Below are 15,850 nucleotides of genomic sequence, written 5' to 3' on the forward strand. Positions count from 1 at the left end.
AAGATGGCTGTCTTTGCCCTGTTGATAGAGGCAGCAAGGACCTCTGAAACGCCGGTAAACTTCTACCAGACTACACGGTGCTACAACCCGGAAGATAGCCATCTTTAAATCCTACCATGTATGCCTAAGTCTTCCGAGTGGCCACTTTAATTCAGGCGTTCTAACTAAACTCTTGTACGCATTTCCCATATTCCTCATGTTTGCTAAATGCCCAGTCCATTTCATTCTCTTTGACTTTATTACCATATTAATAATTTGTGAAAAGAGAGTACAAATTATGAAACTCCTCGCGTGAAATTTCTCCAGCCCTGTAACATCATTAGTCTTAGGTACAAATATTTTCCTCAGTACCCTTTTCTCAGACATTCTTAGTCTGTGTTCTTCCCTGAACTAGTTTCACACCCAAACAAAACAACAGGCAACACACGAAAGAGTTTATCTTTACGCTTTTGGATAGCGGACGGGAGGAGAGAAGATTCTTAACTGCATTCCCTAAACGTAACCCCTTAAACCCGAACGTTAATTATACGAGCTAGGTGCTGCAACCAACAGCAATTTTCCATTTTGTATTAGTGGGCCTTTTTATGATTATTAATGCAAACAGTGATTTTCGTTAAATAGCATTAATAAATTGACCTTTGTATTTTCTTTGCGGTACGGACAGAATTCTTAAATGTATTTAAATAAGCTTTGGCTTTTAATTTACTCGTGAAAGTAATTCTGATTTGACACTGGATTTCCCGAATATTTGACCTTACTTTTACTACTCAACAACACTTTTCAGAAGGCTTACTCTGAAATAACCCTCTGTCCATATTAGAGGCAACACAAGATAAAGATACAGAGTACAAAGTTCGTAATTTTCTAATTGTCCCCATTCCTCTGCTAATTTTCTGTCATATTCTTCCTAGCAAATATTTTCACGATACCCAAGTATGTTTCGTTTCCTTTTCATTACAAGCCAAGATTCACACCCATGTAGAACCATCTACGTCACAAAGAGTCACTGACAGACACACGGCGCGACCAATTAGTTCGAAATGCAGGGTGATCAAAAACAAGTACGTCAATTTGTCCCGTAAACTCAATGACCGACACAAGATGGCACTTCGCTGTGTTTTAGACAACCTATTCAAATTCATGGTTCGAAATCAATCCTCAACTCCCAGCCAACCCGTATTTATCTTAAATGACGCGTGGGTATAATTTGTTATGAATGTTTTACGTTAGAGGTTATTGTTTGCTGTGATCATAACTTGAATACGACTTCATTACTGTAGTCTTAATAGTTATAAGTAATAGACTTGATGTAAAATAAACCGACAAGCTTGGAAATCTAAATCTTATTTCTATATGCATTTTAATATTATCGTTCCAATAATTCCGGATATATAGTTTTCTATCTTTGGATTTCCATTCCAAAATTTTATAGGCCTAAGAATTTACTATTTTACCAGCGCGAGGGCCATTCTCCCCTGTTTTGTTTCGATTTACCTGTGAATAATTCGTTAAGTGACCAAGTAACTGAGGTCCTCGTTATGTAACGCCTCCCTCCTCAGCGAGTATCACAGCCATACACAGCAGTACCCACCTGGTGTTGCAAAAGACAGGAGTCGAGCGGCGACCAGTCAGCGTGGCGTGCCGGGACGGACTGTGGAGGGTGGCGTTCGCTCCAGGCTCCAGTCGCCCTCGCCCCACCGCATCGCTCCATTTTGGGACGCGTGCGAAACTCAAGACTCGCTGCAAGAGTGGCTCAAGAGGAGCATATCTGACGTAATTTGAAGCTTCCCCCGTGTCTAAGCACCACGCCATGGGAGGTCGTGAAGATAAACGCCACCTCAGAACTAGACTCAGTTTAGTGGTCAGTCCAACGAGCCTCAGGAGCCTCGATGGGTCCTAAAGCGGTGCCTCATTGCTACCCCCTGCCCTGGGCTAGCAACAATTTGTGTGTGGGAAATAGGTCATTTTGTTATCGTAATGAAAAGAAAATGGATATTGTCACCACCCTGATTTCCTGTTATATAATATTAAACTGTAGAGCCTATAAGATATGCTCACATTAATATAAGCGTTTTTAAAATTCCATATTAAATGAAAAATGAATTTTTGGGTGTATTTTGATATAATTAATTAAAATGGATTCAAATAAAATTACAAGTTTCGTAAAAAAAATATCTATTCTGAAAAAAGTACTAGTATAATAAAATATATAAGTGTACGCCATCGAAAGCATTACCCAAGCTCCTACGCTTTCTCTGTCGTCTGCCATTGTCTATACAACAGGCAAACGCTGCCCTGCAGTAAGCACCTCTGAAACGTCCGTCAATTTATACAAGACTACACGGCGCAACATCCAGGAAGACAAGCCATTCATATCCATCGCTGCGAGAACCTGAAATCTCACAGGGTTAAAAAGACATCTGTTACTACTAACACCATAGAATAGAGAAGCTATTAGTAGCTAATCTAGTCAAACAACTCTAGAAGGTTCATGATCTTATTCATAAGAACTAACACTGAACCGTATCCTTTGTTAGATTAATTTAATTTTCACACTTAAACCTGACTTCTTGTCTTTCGTATAACGGCAGATAACTGGGCGAGCGCAGATGCTTGGATAACGCTTTCAATGACGAACACTTATTAGACATTCTAAAATACCAGTGATTTTCTTAGACTAATTAAGCTTTAAATCAAACTTGTGCTCATTTTTACAGAAACGTATAAATTTTACTGGAACCACTTTTGTTTCAAAAGAGCGAGATACACCCATAACTGCTTTTTTATCGTCATATAAAACGTAAAATATTATTAAATTAATGTGACTACAACTTTTACATTCTAATATTCTATAACAATAAGTCAGTAGGTAGATTACATCACGTATCACGAAAACCTATCGACGGAATAAAGAAAGTAGGTACAAGTTTATGTGGTACCTCTGGTAAAGTTTCCATTAAAACATAATAAACACCACCTTAGTCTGTTGTCCGGTTTCATGGCTATTTTTCTACGAGTTTCCTCAATTACAGTTATTACAATAATCCACTCCTAATTGTACAGCCGATGTTGTTCACGATTAAACATACGACGTTAGTGCGACGCAGAAAAAAATTGAAATTAGGTTCTAACGGTGGCAACTCTTCAAAAACAAATGCAAACGAGGCTATGGTGGCGCCTATGGTGGGGTCTGGCAGGAATTTAGTGGGTATATCAAGAGTCTAACTTGATTTATTTTAATTTATTTTACTTTATGAAAATTTTTTAATAAATTTTGCAGCTACTTCAATGCTATTTTCAAATGTAATGCTGCAAGAAATTGTATTACTATTTAATGCAAATAAGTTTTATTCCCATCAACTTTGAATGGGTTATTATACGATACTTAGCTTACAACAATCAAATGGTTCAAGGCTGATGATTCCTCATACAATAAGACGACGGACGATTAATAGGCCTCTACAGCCGAAGATATCTCAAGTAGCGAGCAAAGTTTCGAAGTTACTGTCCATTACGTACAGTAGCAATCTCCTTCTGCACAGATAAACGTTCCGTTCTACAATTTAATAAGTAGAGTGACTATTCGACAACAAAATATGCGTCATTACCAGATTTTCGACTAAGAGCTAACGATCCGGTCCCAATGAGCCGTTGCTCGACAATCTACTCTGAACCGATCTGGACGAAAATAAAAACAAATTAGGTCTACCATACAATTCATTAACAGTGCGAGAACTCCTGCTGGCTTTGTCATTTCTCCGTGCTGTGACGCGCAGAGCCCTAGCAGAGACTCAATTCTTCTTTCTCGCTCTCTCATGTCACAGTTCAGCGTAAGTTGTCATAGACGAAGTCCCTCTGACGTAGTCGGAGTCAGTTTAATTATTAAGATTAAACCTGCAATGCTGAATGTCGCTACCATCTGAAAAAATCAGTTAAGATTTGAGGTTTTCGTGGCGGTGAGTCTGAAGATGGCTGACTTCTGGGTTGTTGCGCCATGTAGTCTGATTAAAGTTTTTCCGACGTTTCAGAGGTCCTAGCTGCAGCTATCATCAACGCTACATTTTGTATTGGTGGGTTGCCAAAAGCGATTTTCCTAACAGCATTAATACATGATGACTAAGGAATCGATATGTGATCATCCACGTATAAGTCCAGTTCTTAACCCAGGAGTTGAAATGCGTTCCGCCGTTGGATTAAAAATTTAAATTGTCTACAAAAGAAAAACTTTTAAAGACTGACAGCACTGAAATCTTCAATATATGTGGGCATAAGAGGTCTCCCTTAATTCATGTCATGATTTGGTCTTCATTTTCTTTATTTCATACTGGCCATTGAACTAGGAACTTTGCAAGAAATATTATATTTACAGTGAAAAACCCAACTTGTGTTTTTCAATGAAACGAGCGCGAGATATTCTTGTGACATGAAATATTTTAACATTCTACTTCTTGAAACTGTACATACCAAACAAATTATGTAAGTTTATTTCTGTTGCTGATACTACAATTTTCTTAAAGTAGAACTCAATAAAGTATTCAAAAAAATTTATTTTTTATGACGACTACACATATTTATTACTCACTTTCCACGCTGCTGCCTGATGGGATTAGTACTTCGTGAATATGTCTGATTATACACCAATATACTTGTTTATTATTTTGTTATTATTATAAAATTTTAAACATGTGAACGTATTTTTTATATACTGCCGTGTGGAATAATTCCTCTGAACAAGAAATTTAATATCACCGCGTTCTCTTAGTTCAATCATGAACTCGCTTGCACAAAGAGCATTATTTGGCAATGTGCATACGCTGTTGTAATTATTTCTGTTATTTCTGGACGAAGAAAGAGAATAGTTCTGTCAGAAAGTTCCCAGATTTTGCCAGAGCGTCCTTCCGATAAAAGTAGAATAGGAGGAAAGGCATTAGTGGGGAAAAGAGCAAACATTTTGATTTATTGCATAGCGAAATAATGCTTTTGAACAATACAATTTTGTGGCCTCCACAGCAAGAGGGAAATTTTGGTTGATTTAAATCAGGAGGGCATAACGTAACAACTTGTAACTTGAAAAATGTCTCAGTATTTGCTGAAAGACAGAGGAAAAACAAGACAACGTGTATCGAGACGATCGGTCGCACGGCCTTGCGGATGCACACAGACTCCTAGCCACTAGTCTGTCAAAAAAAGAACATAGTAGTCTCCCAAGATTTCACCAACATTTTCGCCGCAAAGTTTACTGATGTCAGTACAAGATTTTTAGTAACACGATAATTTACGTATTTGTCACAGGACACACTAATACACTAGTTTACGTTGTTATTAGTATAACGTTCTTTGCACGAAGTGCATAGAGAGGACGTATTATGGGCTAACCGTGTTAAATTCAAGAACCAGTTCACGGATTTAGATTAAATTTAATGCGGGGATTGTGCTTTTCTGCACGACCTCAAAATCGCACTTTTGAATTTCCTACAAGCTGTGATAACAAAATGACTGATGACGAAAATCAAAAGGTAGAGACTGAGTTGCTGCGATCTGGTGGTCAAAGTGGGAAGTATCGAGCAGGGCGTACGTAATACTTCTAGAAGTACGTTGCAAAGAATGCGTGAGGATGTTATGTGTATTATGATATGTTATTATTAATTCCATTTTTATGGCAAGGTCATACCACACAAAAACAGGGATCCGGTAATGAAGTTGGCTGAACTGCTGGCACTTAATTTTCGTGTTTATAGCAGTCGCTTGCGGGCTGTGTCCTGGTATGTCTCACGAACGAGTCAGTGGCGATTATTACGTCACGACCTATCGAAAAACGTTATCTCACCGCTCGGTTATTTCGGGGATCCATCTGGCGTGTTATTGGTAAAGGCAGAGTACTTCGTGATCGACATTCTCACTACACCAAAGTGCTGAGAGCAACATGGACCTAATGCCTCCATACGCCTTGTGACTAAGACGTGAGTGATCCTAGGTTCGTGACCTCAATGTTGCAACGAGGCACGGTCAGGTGTATCCTACGATGGGGTGGAGAAGTAACCTAAAAACTTATGAAACCAGGTAGTTGAAATTTGACAAATAAGAAACAGAATCGAGTTTGAAGGTCACTTCCGTTGAGGCGTTAATTTCCTCCGCTATTTTAATTATTTTCTGCACTGAGAGCGAATTTTATTTACCAATTCTGTCTGTTATGTATTTTATGTAACCTATAAATAACAACTGTTGACTGGTGAGTTGAACGATAATTTTTCCCCACAGATAATTATCATTATCTCTAGATCTTATTCCAGACACTTCAATGTTACTGCTAATCTACATAAGAGATCCAACAGGTAAATTTCCCCTTTCAATCTGAAAGCAGAAGCAAAATCCAAATTTCGAAACGTTGTGGCTTTTTAATTGTAAAACGTAAACGATAAACAAGGTATAAAAAAACAATTTTTCATATTAAGGCGTTTCTACGGACTTTTACTTATCCCCTACACTAACAAAGCACGATCTGAGAACCACGTGATTTTGGTATAACCGGTATTTGGTTGGATACGAGCGTCGCTTCGAAAATTTAATTTCAGGTTCTAAGAATGGGAAAATATTTATCGTGGACTTTTAGGTTGTGGCACCGTGTGTGTTTAATGTGGTTAACAACGTTTTGTAGAAAAGAATCGTCTCTGAATTGTCGGTGGGAACGGATTGATACGCGCCTACGAAATGCAGTGCCACACAACCGAGAAGACGATTCGTAGCAAAATTGAGATCAGGTTATTATTAACATTATGAAACACAACAAGTGTAGGATTTGAGGTTTTCAAGGCGGTGATTCTGAAGATGGCTGACTTCTAGGTTGTTGCGCCATGTAGTCTGGTAACAGTTTACCGATGTTTCAGAGGTCCTCGCTGCCTCCATCATCAGGACGATCGGCGCAGGAGCCCAGAAGGCATCCTAGTGCTCACTGCCGTGAAAACCTCAAATACTAATAAATTTTTCTGATTTTCACCTGCTACATCACTTATTGATACTTCCTGATGGACCTTCGGTAGCCCCAGAATCGAATTTCTCTTACCATAGGATCAAATTCTTGAAAGTAAACGGTCATACCACAAATAAAGTACCATAGACTCTTACAGTGGCCACCTCTTCGTCTACGATCCAAACAACTCACGGCAATGAATCACGTCGCTCCCGCCATCTTGTGGCAGAGTTTGCTACTACTACTAGGTGCTGCTACCGACAGATGTAGCTATAGTCCGGTTTAAATTAACAGGCAGTAAAATTCTTCGTGGTTTTTGTCAGTCATCAGAAATTTCGTTTTCTGCGTTCTGCTTTTGTGGCGAATTCATATTTCGGAAAGTCGTTTCCAGAATTCCGTTTCATAGTGACCTCGGTCTTATGTTAAGTTGTCCGATTAGCGTGAAGTTTTGTATTTATATCATGACATTTGATACCATTATCTCTGTTCATTGAATAAAGTAGCATGGCAAAACATGAAAATTTGTGACGATGGTTCATTAGAGACAGCATAACAGAAGGAAATTCTTTGGTTGTAGACGACAAATTAGTAACCCTAATGCTGGTATTAATATGTTACAAACACATTTAAAATTTCACGATAAAAGAATTAAAGTGTTTCGTGTTTAGTGGTAAGAAATCGAAAGTAGTGAAACTGTTTGCTCATTTCAATCTACGGGATTCTTACAATGTTTAACGACTCTGTTTCATCTACCTTCAAATGAAATGGGGAGGTGATGATCATTTATAATATTTTGGAAGTAGGCATACGCTGAGCGAATGAGGGGAAAATACAGTTTACTTCACAAAATATAAAAAAAATTACAAGTTACATTTGCTGCTGGCTTTATTTGAAGTTCAAGAAGACATTCGATCACAATGTCGTTTTGTTAAAAGGCCTACCCAGTGACGCAATGGTAAACTATGAATTTCAGCAGTTTATTGGTATATCTGTAAGTGAGTCCACACCTTCACTGAGGTTAGGCAATTTTTGTATTTACGTAGAATAATTGTGTGACTCCGTGACACTGCGTCTGTCTACTTAGCTTTGCTACTTCTTCAGTTGGATAAGCAATTGTCAACTTTAATGGAATCATAAGATTGGCGGAAGCCTGTCATTAGCTGGTTAACTGCGATCGACACCTCTAAACTACATTCATCAAATTCCTATTTTAATATTATCATCACAACTAATTCAAAGTCTGCCAAATGACATCTTTACAAAAATGTTCCACTAATTTCCTCATTAAAATCTGCAGACAAAAATTCAATTTATTCCTAACTGCATAGCACACACTTATTGATTTCTAATAGAAAATCGAATCAAATATTTCTGACAAAAGCTGTAGGTAACTGCCAGTTGGATCAGCATGTATGAAAACCGCAGCACCATTAAAGAGTGAACTACGGTCATGTTACACGATGGACAAAGTTATGTTCTCCAGGAATCTGAATTTAAAACTTTCTGAATCAGTATTTTGCTTACACAACAGGGGTCTGGGTTCGAATTCCTGTCAGGGAATCAATGTTTATTCATTGATGGCACAGGCTCTGCCATCGTTTGTCTAAATACGATTTAGAAAATGTTTCTAAATTCAGGAGACTAAAAATATGGGAAGAATTACAAGAATAACTCACGGTGACAGAGTATTTCAACATTTTTCACCAGGCAGTTCCTAAAAATTCCAAGAAATAAACTTCCAACCGATCGGTAAGGCAGACGGCTACCAGCTGACCTAGTTTCCACCCCTATCAGTAGCGTCGCAGAGGGGCCTGGTGGTCGAAAGAAGGCCACATGACGTCACAATGTAGCTCGTTCAGAAGAGGTCGTCGGGAATCCACACAGCCTCCGTTGTGTAGAGTACAGTGGTTTAAGGAGCTGGAGCGTGATGCTGACATCCAGATAAAGAATTAGTGGAGTTTCATCTCCGTACGCCTTCATGACTCGATGTCAAGGACATTAGCTTCAGGAATGCGATCTTTGGCTTATGCCTGGTCTCGGGTGGAGGAAGGGGCCCTTGTTTTAGAGGGGGGGGATCCATGGGGCGGATTCGAACTCTGCTCCCCACAGCCGATCTAACGACCAGGCAAAGGAGGAGATCATCTATGGAGGCTAATTTTGAGAGGTGGGAAGAGTAAACAAACTAAATGAATAAAAATAAAGAGAAATAGCGTAAAATAGATCATAATAAACGTACAAAATAGAGAAAAACAAAAATAAAGAAAAAATGGTGTCCGCGGCCTTGTAAAATGCAGACAGAAATAATTGGTATTCTTTGCTAATAATTGGAATGTGTGTTGTGAAGTCGACAGTGTTACCATTCTGCACATTTCTTGACAAACAGACAATATTTTGCTACGAAGAAACTCGTTTCTATATTCAAAAACTGAATGTGCGGAAAATAAAACTAAATTATAACCTGTATTTGTTTTAGTATGTTTTTTGTAAACGGTAGAACGATGACAATAAACGTTCAGGTACATTCAGTATCACACTATTCTATTTTTTCGATCGAAAATAAAACTGAAATTTAAAATGTAGATTATTTATCTTTTCCCATTCTTTAACTGCCGCGAAATTGCTATCAGTTAATCGCAAAATCCCGACCCCCGACACTAACTACTTCACCACATTTTTCCACCTCAACGGACGCCCATTAACACCAGCAGTTGATATAGCGCCTATGAACAACCAAAAGCGTTGATCAAGTATGCCTATCCTGGAATAACTGCACATCATTGACGATGGTTGTCTTCTTAGTAAATTTGTAATAGACTAAGTGGCCCTAAAACTCAGGAGACAGACATCTTCGTACTCGTCGCCTTGACAAGCTCTAATCTTAATCCATCAATGTGTAAGATTTCAGGTCATCACAACAGCAAGTATGAAGAAGTATGTCGTCCGAGTTGTTGCGTCGTGTCTTCTGGTTGACCGATGTTTCATAGCTGTTCCTACCCCAATCCACACATTCACATATTATTCGTAAAAGTTCCATTTTAAAATTATGCTCCCGTCTACGCATAAATCGTGTCTCTTTGTATCTCTTCCGAGGCCTTTCAAAAAATCTCATTACAATGATCCCGCAGTTCTCATCTTAGGTTCAATGAAGTTGACTTTTCGAATGGGGCCGCTTCAAGTATTGACGATCACGTGGTGGAGGAGGGGAGGGGAGGTGTGTTTTCTCTCAACCAGGTCTGACGTAAGTGTGACGTCAGAACGCCACCCGCATCTCTGGCACAATTATGCAATACTGATGCTTGGCGCTGTGATGACTTGCGATTTCTAGTTCCTGGTCCGCAGAGCGAAAAGGGGACAACAGTTATTGTTCCTTCGTCGAATTTAAATCTCAAAATGCCCCGACGTTTTTGAGACTTTTGACTGCTTAAAATCCATACAGCAGTGTCTATTTTTACATATGAGATTCTCAATGTTTATTTTATCGTAACAAAATACGTCTTTCAAACGCAAGTTTTGTAGCCACGCAATTCGACTGTTCTTCGCACACGCGTGAATATTTTATTTTAATGACGTACGATGAGTCATTCATGGAACATACTTGTCCAAAGTCTCAGAGTGCGAGAAACAATGTGCTTTCAGCCTGTTTGTTATGCTATCCCGCTCTTACGGTAGTTACACGACGCGCGGATGTCTTGGAAGGCGCGCCACCTGATGAACCGCGGACATCAATTCTGGCGTCGTCACGCACTCCTAGTCGCTTTGTCAGTTCTTTGACGAAGTACCCATAGTGAACACGTAGATTTGTGTCGTATTCTTTAATTTTGTTTAGTAGGCATACCGACTGACTTGTAAATGTGGAGGGTTATGCACGATTAAACTCGTAAGAAAAGGTTGAAAGATGAACAGTCTAACAAAATTGTTAACAGTTTCTTTCAGTTCGAGATCATGTGAAGAAAGGTTACAAATAAAAAGATTTTAACCAGATAGACCGGACATACAGATTAAATATTGTGTCCATAAAGGTTTGAGTAAGGGCACAAATTGACAAGGAATTCTATTCCGAAGCTGATTTGATCTTTCGATGCCAACGAAGAAGGCATTATTTTGTTTTCCTTACATACTGTTGAAATATAATGCCACTGTAACCCGGAAGGTTCCGAGAGGTACCCATCTCTCAGAAGCAGTATTGATAGGATTTAACGAGATTCTGCAAAAATGTAACACAGAGCTATGACGGCGCTTCGGTTATGAGCGTGGAAATCGGTGGGGTCAGGCTTCTGCAAAATAGATTTGCGCATGCGCAATTTTGTTCACTGTCACCGCCACCAGCAATCACCTGGTCGAATGCCGGAAGTAGGACTACTTTTTGCAAAATTATCAGCATTTTGATTTTTCTTCGGAACATCTCATCTTAACTCCAATTATAAATGATCTACTACAGTTACACCACGGTGAATCAACTTCATGGCACAGGCTTTATCTTACGTTATCTGACAGAACAATGTTGCCATAAATAAATCCACTTCTCTCTATGGTTAAAATTCTTGTCTGGTTATTAGTGCAATATCAGGACACTAAATCTGGAGTAATATAAAAGAATGTTTGTATTGGTGTGAAAAATTTGTGGGGATTTAACAACACTGAATTTTTTATGACCTGACTTCTATACCAGCTGCTGTCTTCGCTGGGTTCTAAACATACAACAAAGCATAACGAACTGAGGTAAAATGTACCAGTTAACAACAAAGCCTGACATTAATTTCATTTATAAGAGCGAAAACATTCCCTTCAAGACCCAGAAATTAAGTGCCAAAAAGTTTAAATTAATAGGGCACATGTCACATGGCATCCAGATATTTTTATAGGTGGATTTACTGAATACAAATTTAGTAATAATGTAAAGGTGACTGAGTTTCAAAATTGGCCTAAAATCTCAAAATAAATATTTTTGTCTAGAATTGGTTTCACTAACCATCCTCAGAGCCAGACGCTATACCCAAAAGGAAATTTCATATTTTAACCATCAAAGTCTGTGCCCAGAAGGAATGAGAATAATGAGTGCAATGGAAACGCACTGAAATATATTCTTCAAAATAATATAATTTTTTTATCATTTATACAGCATGAAAACTTAAGGAAATCGGTACTCAAATTCACAATTGCAATTAAAAACAAAATATACGTTACTACATGGAAATGAGAGATCAACCCAGCTAATATCAGAATTCAATCTTGAATGAACACTGAGCTACTCCATCCCTCTTACGATCCAACATAATGTAAATATTCCATTTCCAATATAAACCTTAAACTTACAATCACTATACAGTCTTCTAATGTTTGCTACAAAAAGCATTCAGTATTTAGTGGCATCATTACACTGATATGTACCATCACAACCCAGAAGACAGCCATCTTCAGACTCATCGCCGTGAAAACCTCAAATCCTGTTAAATGTATATGGTACAGTACCCAGATACGTCTTGTAATGTTCAGAAGGTAAACATGTTCATAACTGTGAATACACTGCTCATATTCATGCTACAGTACCCTAAAATGTAGCTAAGCATTTCCAAAAACCGTGTGATTTAATCGAATATTTGTACTTCTCTACCATATTGTTTATGTGAACATCGTGGGCCGTGCATTAAACCACCCATCGATTTGTGTGTTCGAACATGGACTGAGGGTTGAATATGGTCATAATTGTCACCCAAATTTCATGCTGTCTACATCATCAATGTTTATAAATGCAATTACTTTCTTCTTAAATACTGATAACCAAATGCTATATTACATAGTCAAAACCCAGAAGACCAAAATCTACATTTTCACTGCCATGAAAACCTCATATCTCATAAAAACTGAGTGTTTCAACAGAATGTTTTGATTTAAGAAACAGGATTTATGTGGCCGAATAAGAATCACGTTACACTCAATGTAAATAGAAGATTTAAGACAAGACTCTTGTTAAATTGCATGCCCGTTGGAACAGTACAGCAAAACAGGAAGGCCATTTCCGTTCATCCACATGATTTGGTTCTAAAAACAAAAATAAAATAAGAGGAGTCATTGCTGTTGTAATAACGTAGCGATAAAATACTCGCTTAAAAATTCCATGATATCAGAACCCCATAATTGACCTTACAATGGTGGGAATTCTACCAGGGGCAGAACAGACATCTTCTAAGCGACAAGCTAGGGCTGGGATTTTAAAGGACACACGATATATCCGATGTAACTTGAAGTAAAATACACTGAAGATACTTTGTAAATCAAATAGTGACCGTGAGAATGTTTTGCGTAAAATGTTAAAAGAAACACTTGATGTAAAAATGGAAACCATTTGTTATATAAATATATTCTGTTATAAGGAACATCTCTCTTCTTTGGAAGTCCGAATACCGCGCAAACTAGCTTACAGACTTCCTCTGCTGCTGTAACTAATGATCCATTACAGAGACGAGCACAGGATCTGTGGAATGTCTACGTGTGAGGGGAGACATCATGAACGATGCAAACATACTCACCAATGCGCCACCAAATCACCTATCGTACTACCTTACTAACAAACAGATTAACTAACTCACTCGATAATTAAATAGCCATCCAACTAAAGAAGTCATTTAGCTAATTAACTAACTGTATATGAGCTAGTCCTGTAGACTGAGGAACCCATGGAAAATTCCGATGTTGGCATTGAAACACGTGCATTGTATTCCGTGACATAACAACACCAAAGTCTGGAACTCCGCCAACTACACTTTGCCGTTTTCGAGTCGTAGTTAAGTTAATCTGTATAAAGTCAAGGAGCGGTATGACCAAATGGCAACATGAGAAGTATCCAAAAAAATGGGTGAGGGGAGATGAAAATATTTTTTTGCGTCCCGACAGAGACTTCTGGAGCCTGTTCTGCAGTCAACTTGAGATATGTGGACTAACTAGCGGTGACGTGATATTCGAGTATCAGTTATCAAATCACAGCTTGAACGAGAACATTTGCAGTTAGAACTGTTACGGAGCCTTGCGTCTAGTTAAGTGGTTTGTTGTTGAGACTTTACAGCGTAAACACAGAAACCGTCTTTCCACTTAAAAATGAGCTTCATTCTTGCTTATATTTTCGTGGTCTCCTTGAACAAAATCATATGGAACTCACCTGACACGACTGGTAGCCCGAGAAGAACTCATTATTCAAGTCACTCTTTTTATAAACATTGGTACACTGCAGCTCTGAAGACACCCAGACGATAAACAATAGATAATTATTATTTATAATATTACGAAAATTTAAACTAAACATTTCATGAAGATCTAATAGAGAATTATAGACTTTTTTTAGAAACGTCGTTGTATCAGCTCATGACTTAAGTTACAGTATCTCATAAAATTTGAGTTATAAAGTAGCGATTTATTATTCTTTGGTTTCTGTGTTTACGAGGATTTGATTAACCGTTTAAAATGATATTTGTCTCAGGTATTTATTGTCCTCGATGTATTGGAGATTTTATTGGAAGATAAATTCCTCAGTAAAAACAGATTATTTTGGTCACGTTAACTGAAAAACTGTCTAAACATTACTGGTTTTAATAGTAGGGCAAATGAAGAATAATTTTGTTAAGAAATTAGAGGAAATATGGTATGAACCAAGTGGGTTGTGTTTTGTGAACTGAATATTCAGAAATCGTTTTATATGGCTGAAAGAACTGTCGGTAGCAGGATGACGCATTTTATAAATTAGCTAAAATATTTTAGCCTTTATTTTATATATTTATTAATTCATTTATTTATTTACTTGTCTGTTGTTGACAATGGGTTTATATTCCTGGAACTGTGTGAACATACTGAATTTTTACAAGGAAAATATTCCTCAATACGGTACATTAAAATTAGTTTAACACAACACTGGTGCACTGTAACAGTAATAGGTAGAATTTAATTAATGTCAGTGCTATGCTATTCCAATTAGCCACTCATATTATTTGGTTTCGATTAAGAATTAACAAAATGCTACGTCTTGTGTGGAAGACGATTGGAAAGAAAAATCTTTACTATCTAACCTCTTAAAATTATCTTACGTGGAGAATTTAGGACCCTGAATTATTCAATTTAAGTTTTTGTTTCGATTTCAAAGAGGACAGGCCTATCTTGGAGTACCAAAATTTGAGTAAAAAACTTAGGCCGAACAACAATTTGATCCATCTGTATGTGTAAACAAACAAAACGGACTATAGAAATCTGTTTTTCTGTAGATTCTTCGCATTCGAAATATAGATTGGCACAACACGGAAGGGACTTTTTATGGAGATGATATTGGCCTACCTGATTTATATAAAAAAGACGCTTATGTAATAATTGCACCGTTATTGAAATACATGTATTATTTGTACTGTACACATGGAATGGAGGCATATAGGGATGATCGTGTCTGTCTCTCCCCATATTTAGGCTCGAGAACTGTTGCATAGATTTTGATGAAATTTGGATATGGCATTATGATTTCCGTCTTCTGGGTTGTTGCACTGTGTAGTCTGTAAGATGTCCACCAACGTTTCAGAGGTCATACTGCCTCCGTCATCAGGGCGACAACCCAGAAGACAGAAATCTTCATACTCACCGCTGTGAGAACCTCAAGTCTTACATGGCATTATGCCATCAGAGGTCACCCCCAAACTCGTATTTATAAATTTCCTTAAGTAGGTAATAACAACATGGTGAACATGCGAACTTGTGAGGTGAAAACGACATTAGTCACTTAATATTCAACAGGGTCGACTGACCATTTAACAAACGCAAATTTCTTTCAGTACTACGGCTTTAAGTTTGACATAGATAACTTATAAACCACCGCAAATAGGCACATAGAATTTTGTAAGGAGACGGACCATA

The 15,850-nt window shown here is 37.9% G+C and overlaps 1 protein-coding gene across 19 annotated transcripts in view; it reads right to left on the reverse strand.

The window, feature by feature from the left end:
- Window positions 1-1,733, reverse strand: part of LOC110826525 (troponin I) — a 33,182-nt gene extending 31,449 nt beyond the window's left edge. For 12 of the 19 annotated variants that reach the window (XM_087357720.1, XM_087357726.1, XM_087357721.1 and 9 more), the window contains exon 1: window positions 1,592-1,733. In XM_087357720.1, the coding sequence (XP_087213846.1) occupies window positions 1,592-1,711 (120 nt within the window). In that variant the 5' untranslated portion in view covers window positions 1,712-1,733. The other 7 variants (XM_087357717.1, XM_087357711.1, XM_087357725.1 and 4 more) reach the window with 2 other exon arrangements.
- Between the last annotated feature and the right edge of the window lie 14,117 nt (window positions 1,734-15,850).

This window comes from Zootermopsis nevadensis, unplaced genomic scaffold (assembly GCF_977971745.1).
Source record: "Zootermopsis nevadensis isolate Lab colony 2312 unplaced genomic scaffold, Znev_1.0 Znev_ptg000028l, whole genome shotgun sequence".
NCBI classification, from domain to species: Eukaryota; Metazoa; Arthropoda; class Insecta; order Blattodea; family Termopsidae; genus Zootermopsis; species Zootermopsis nevadensis.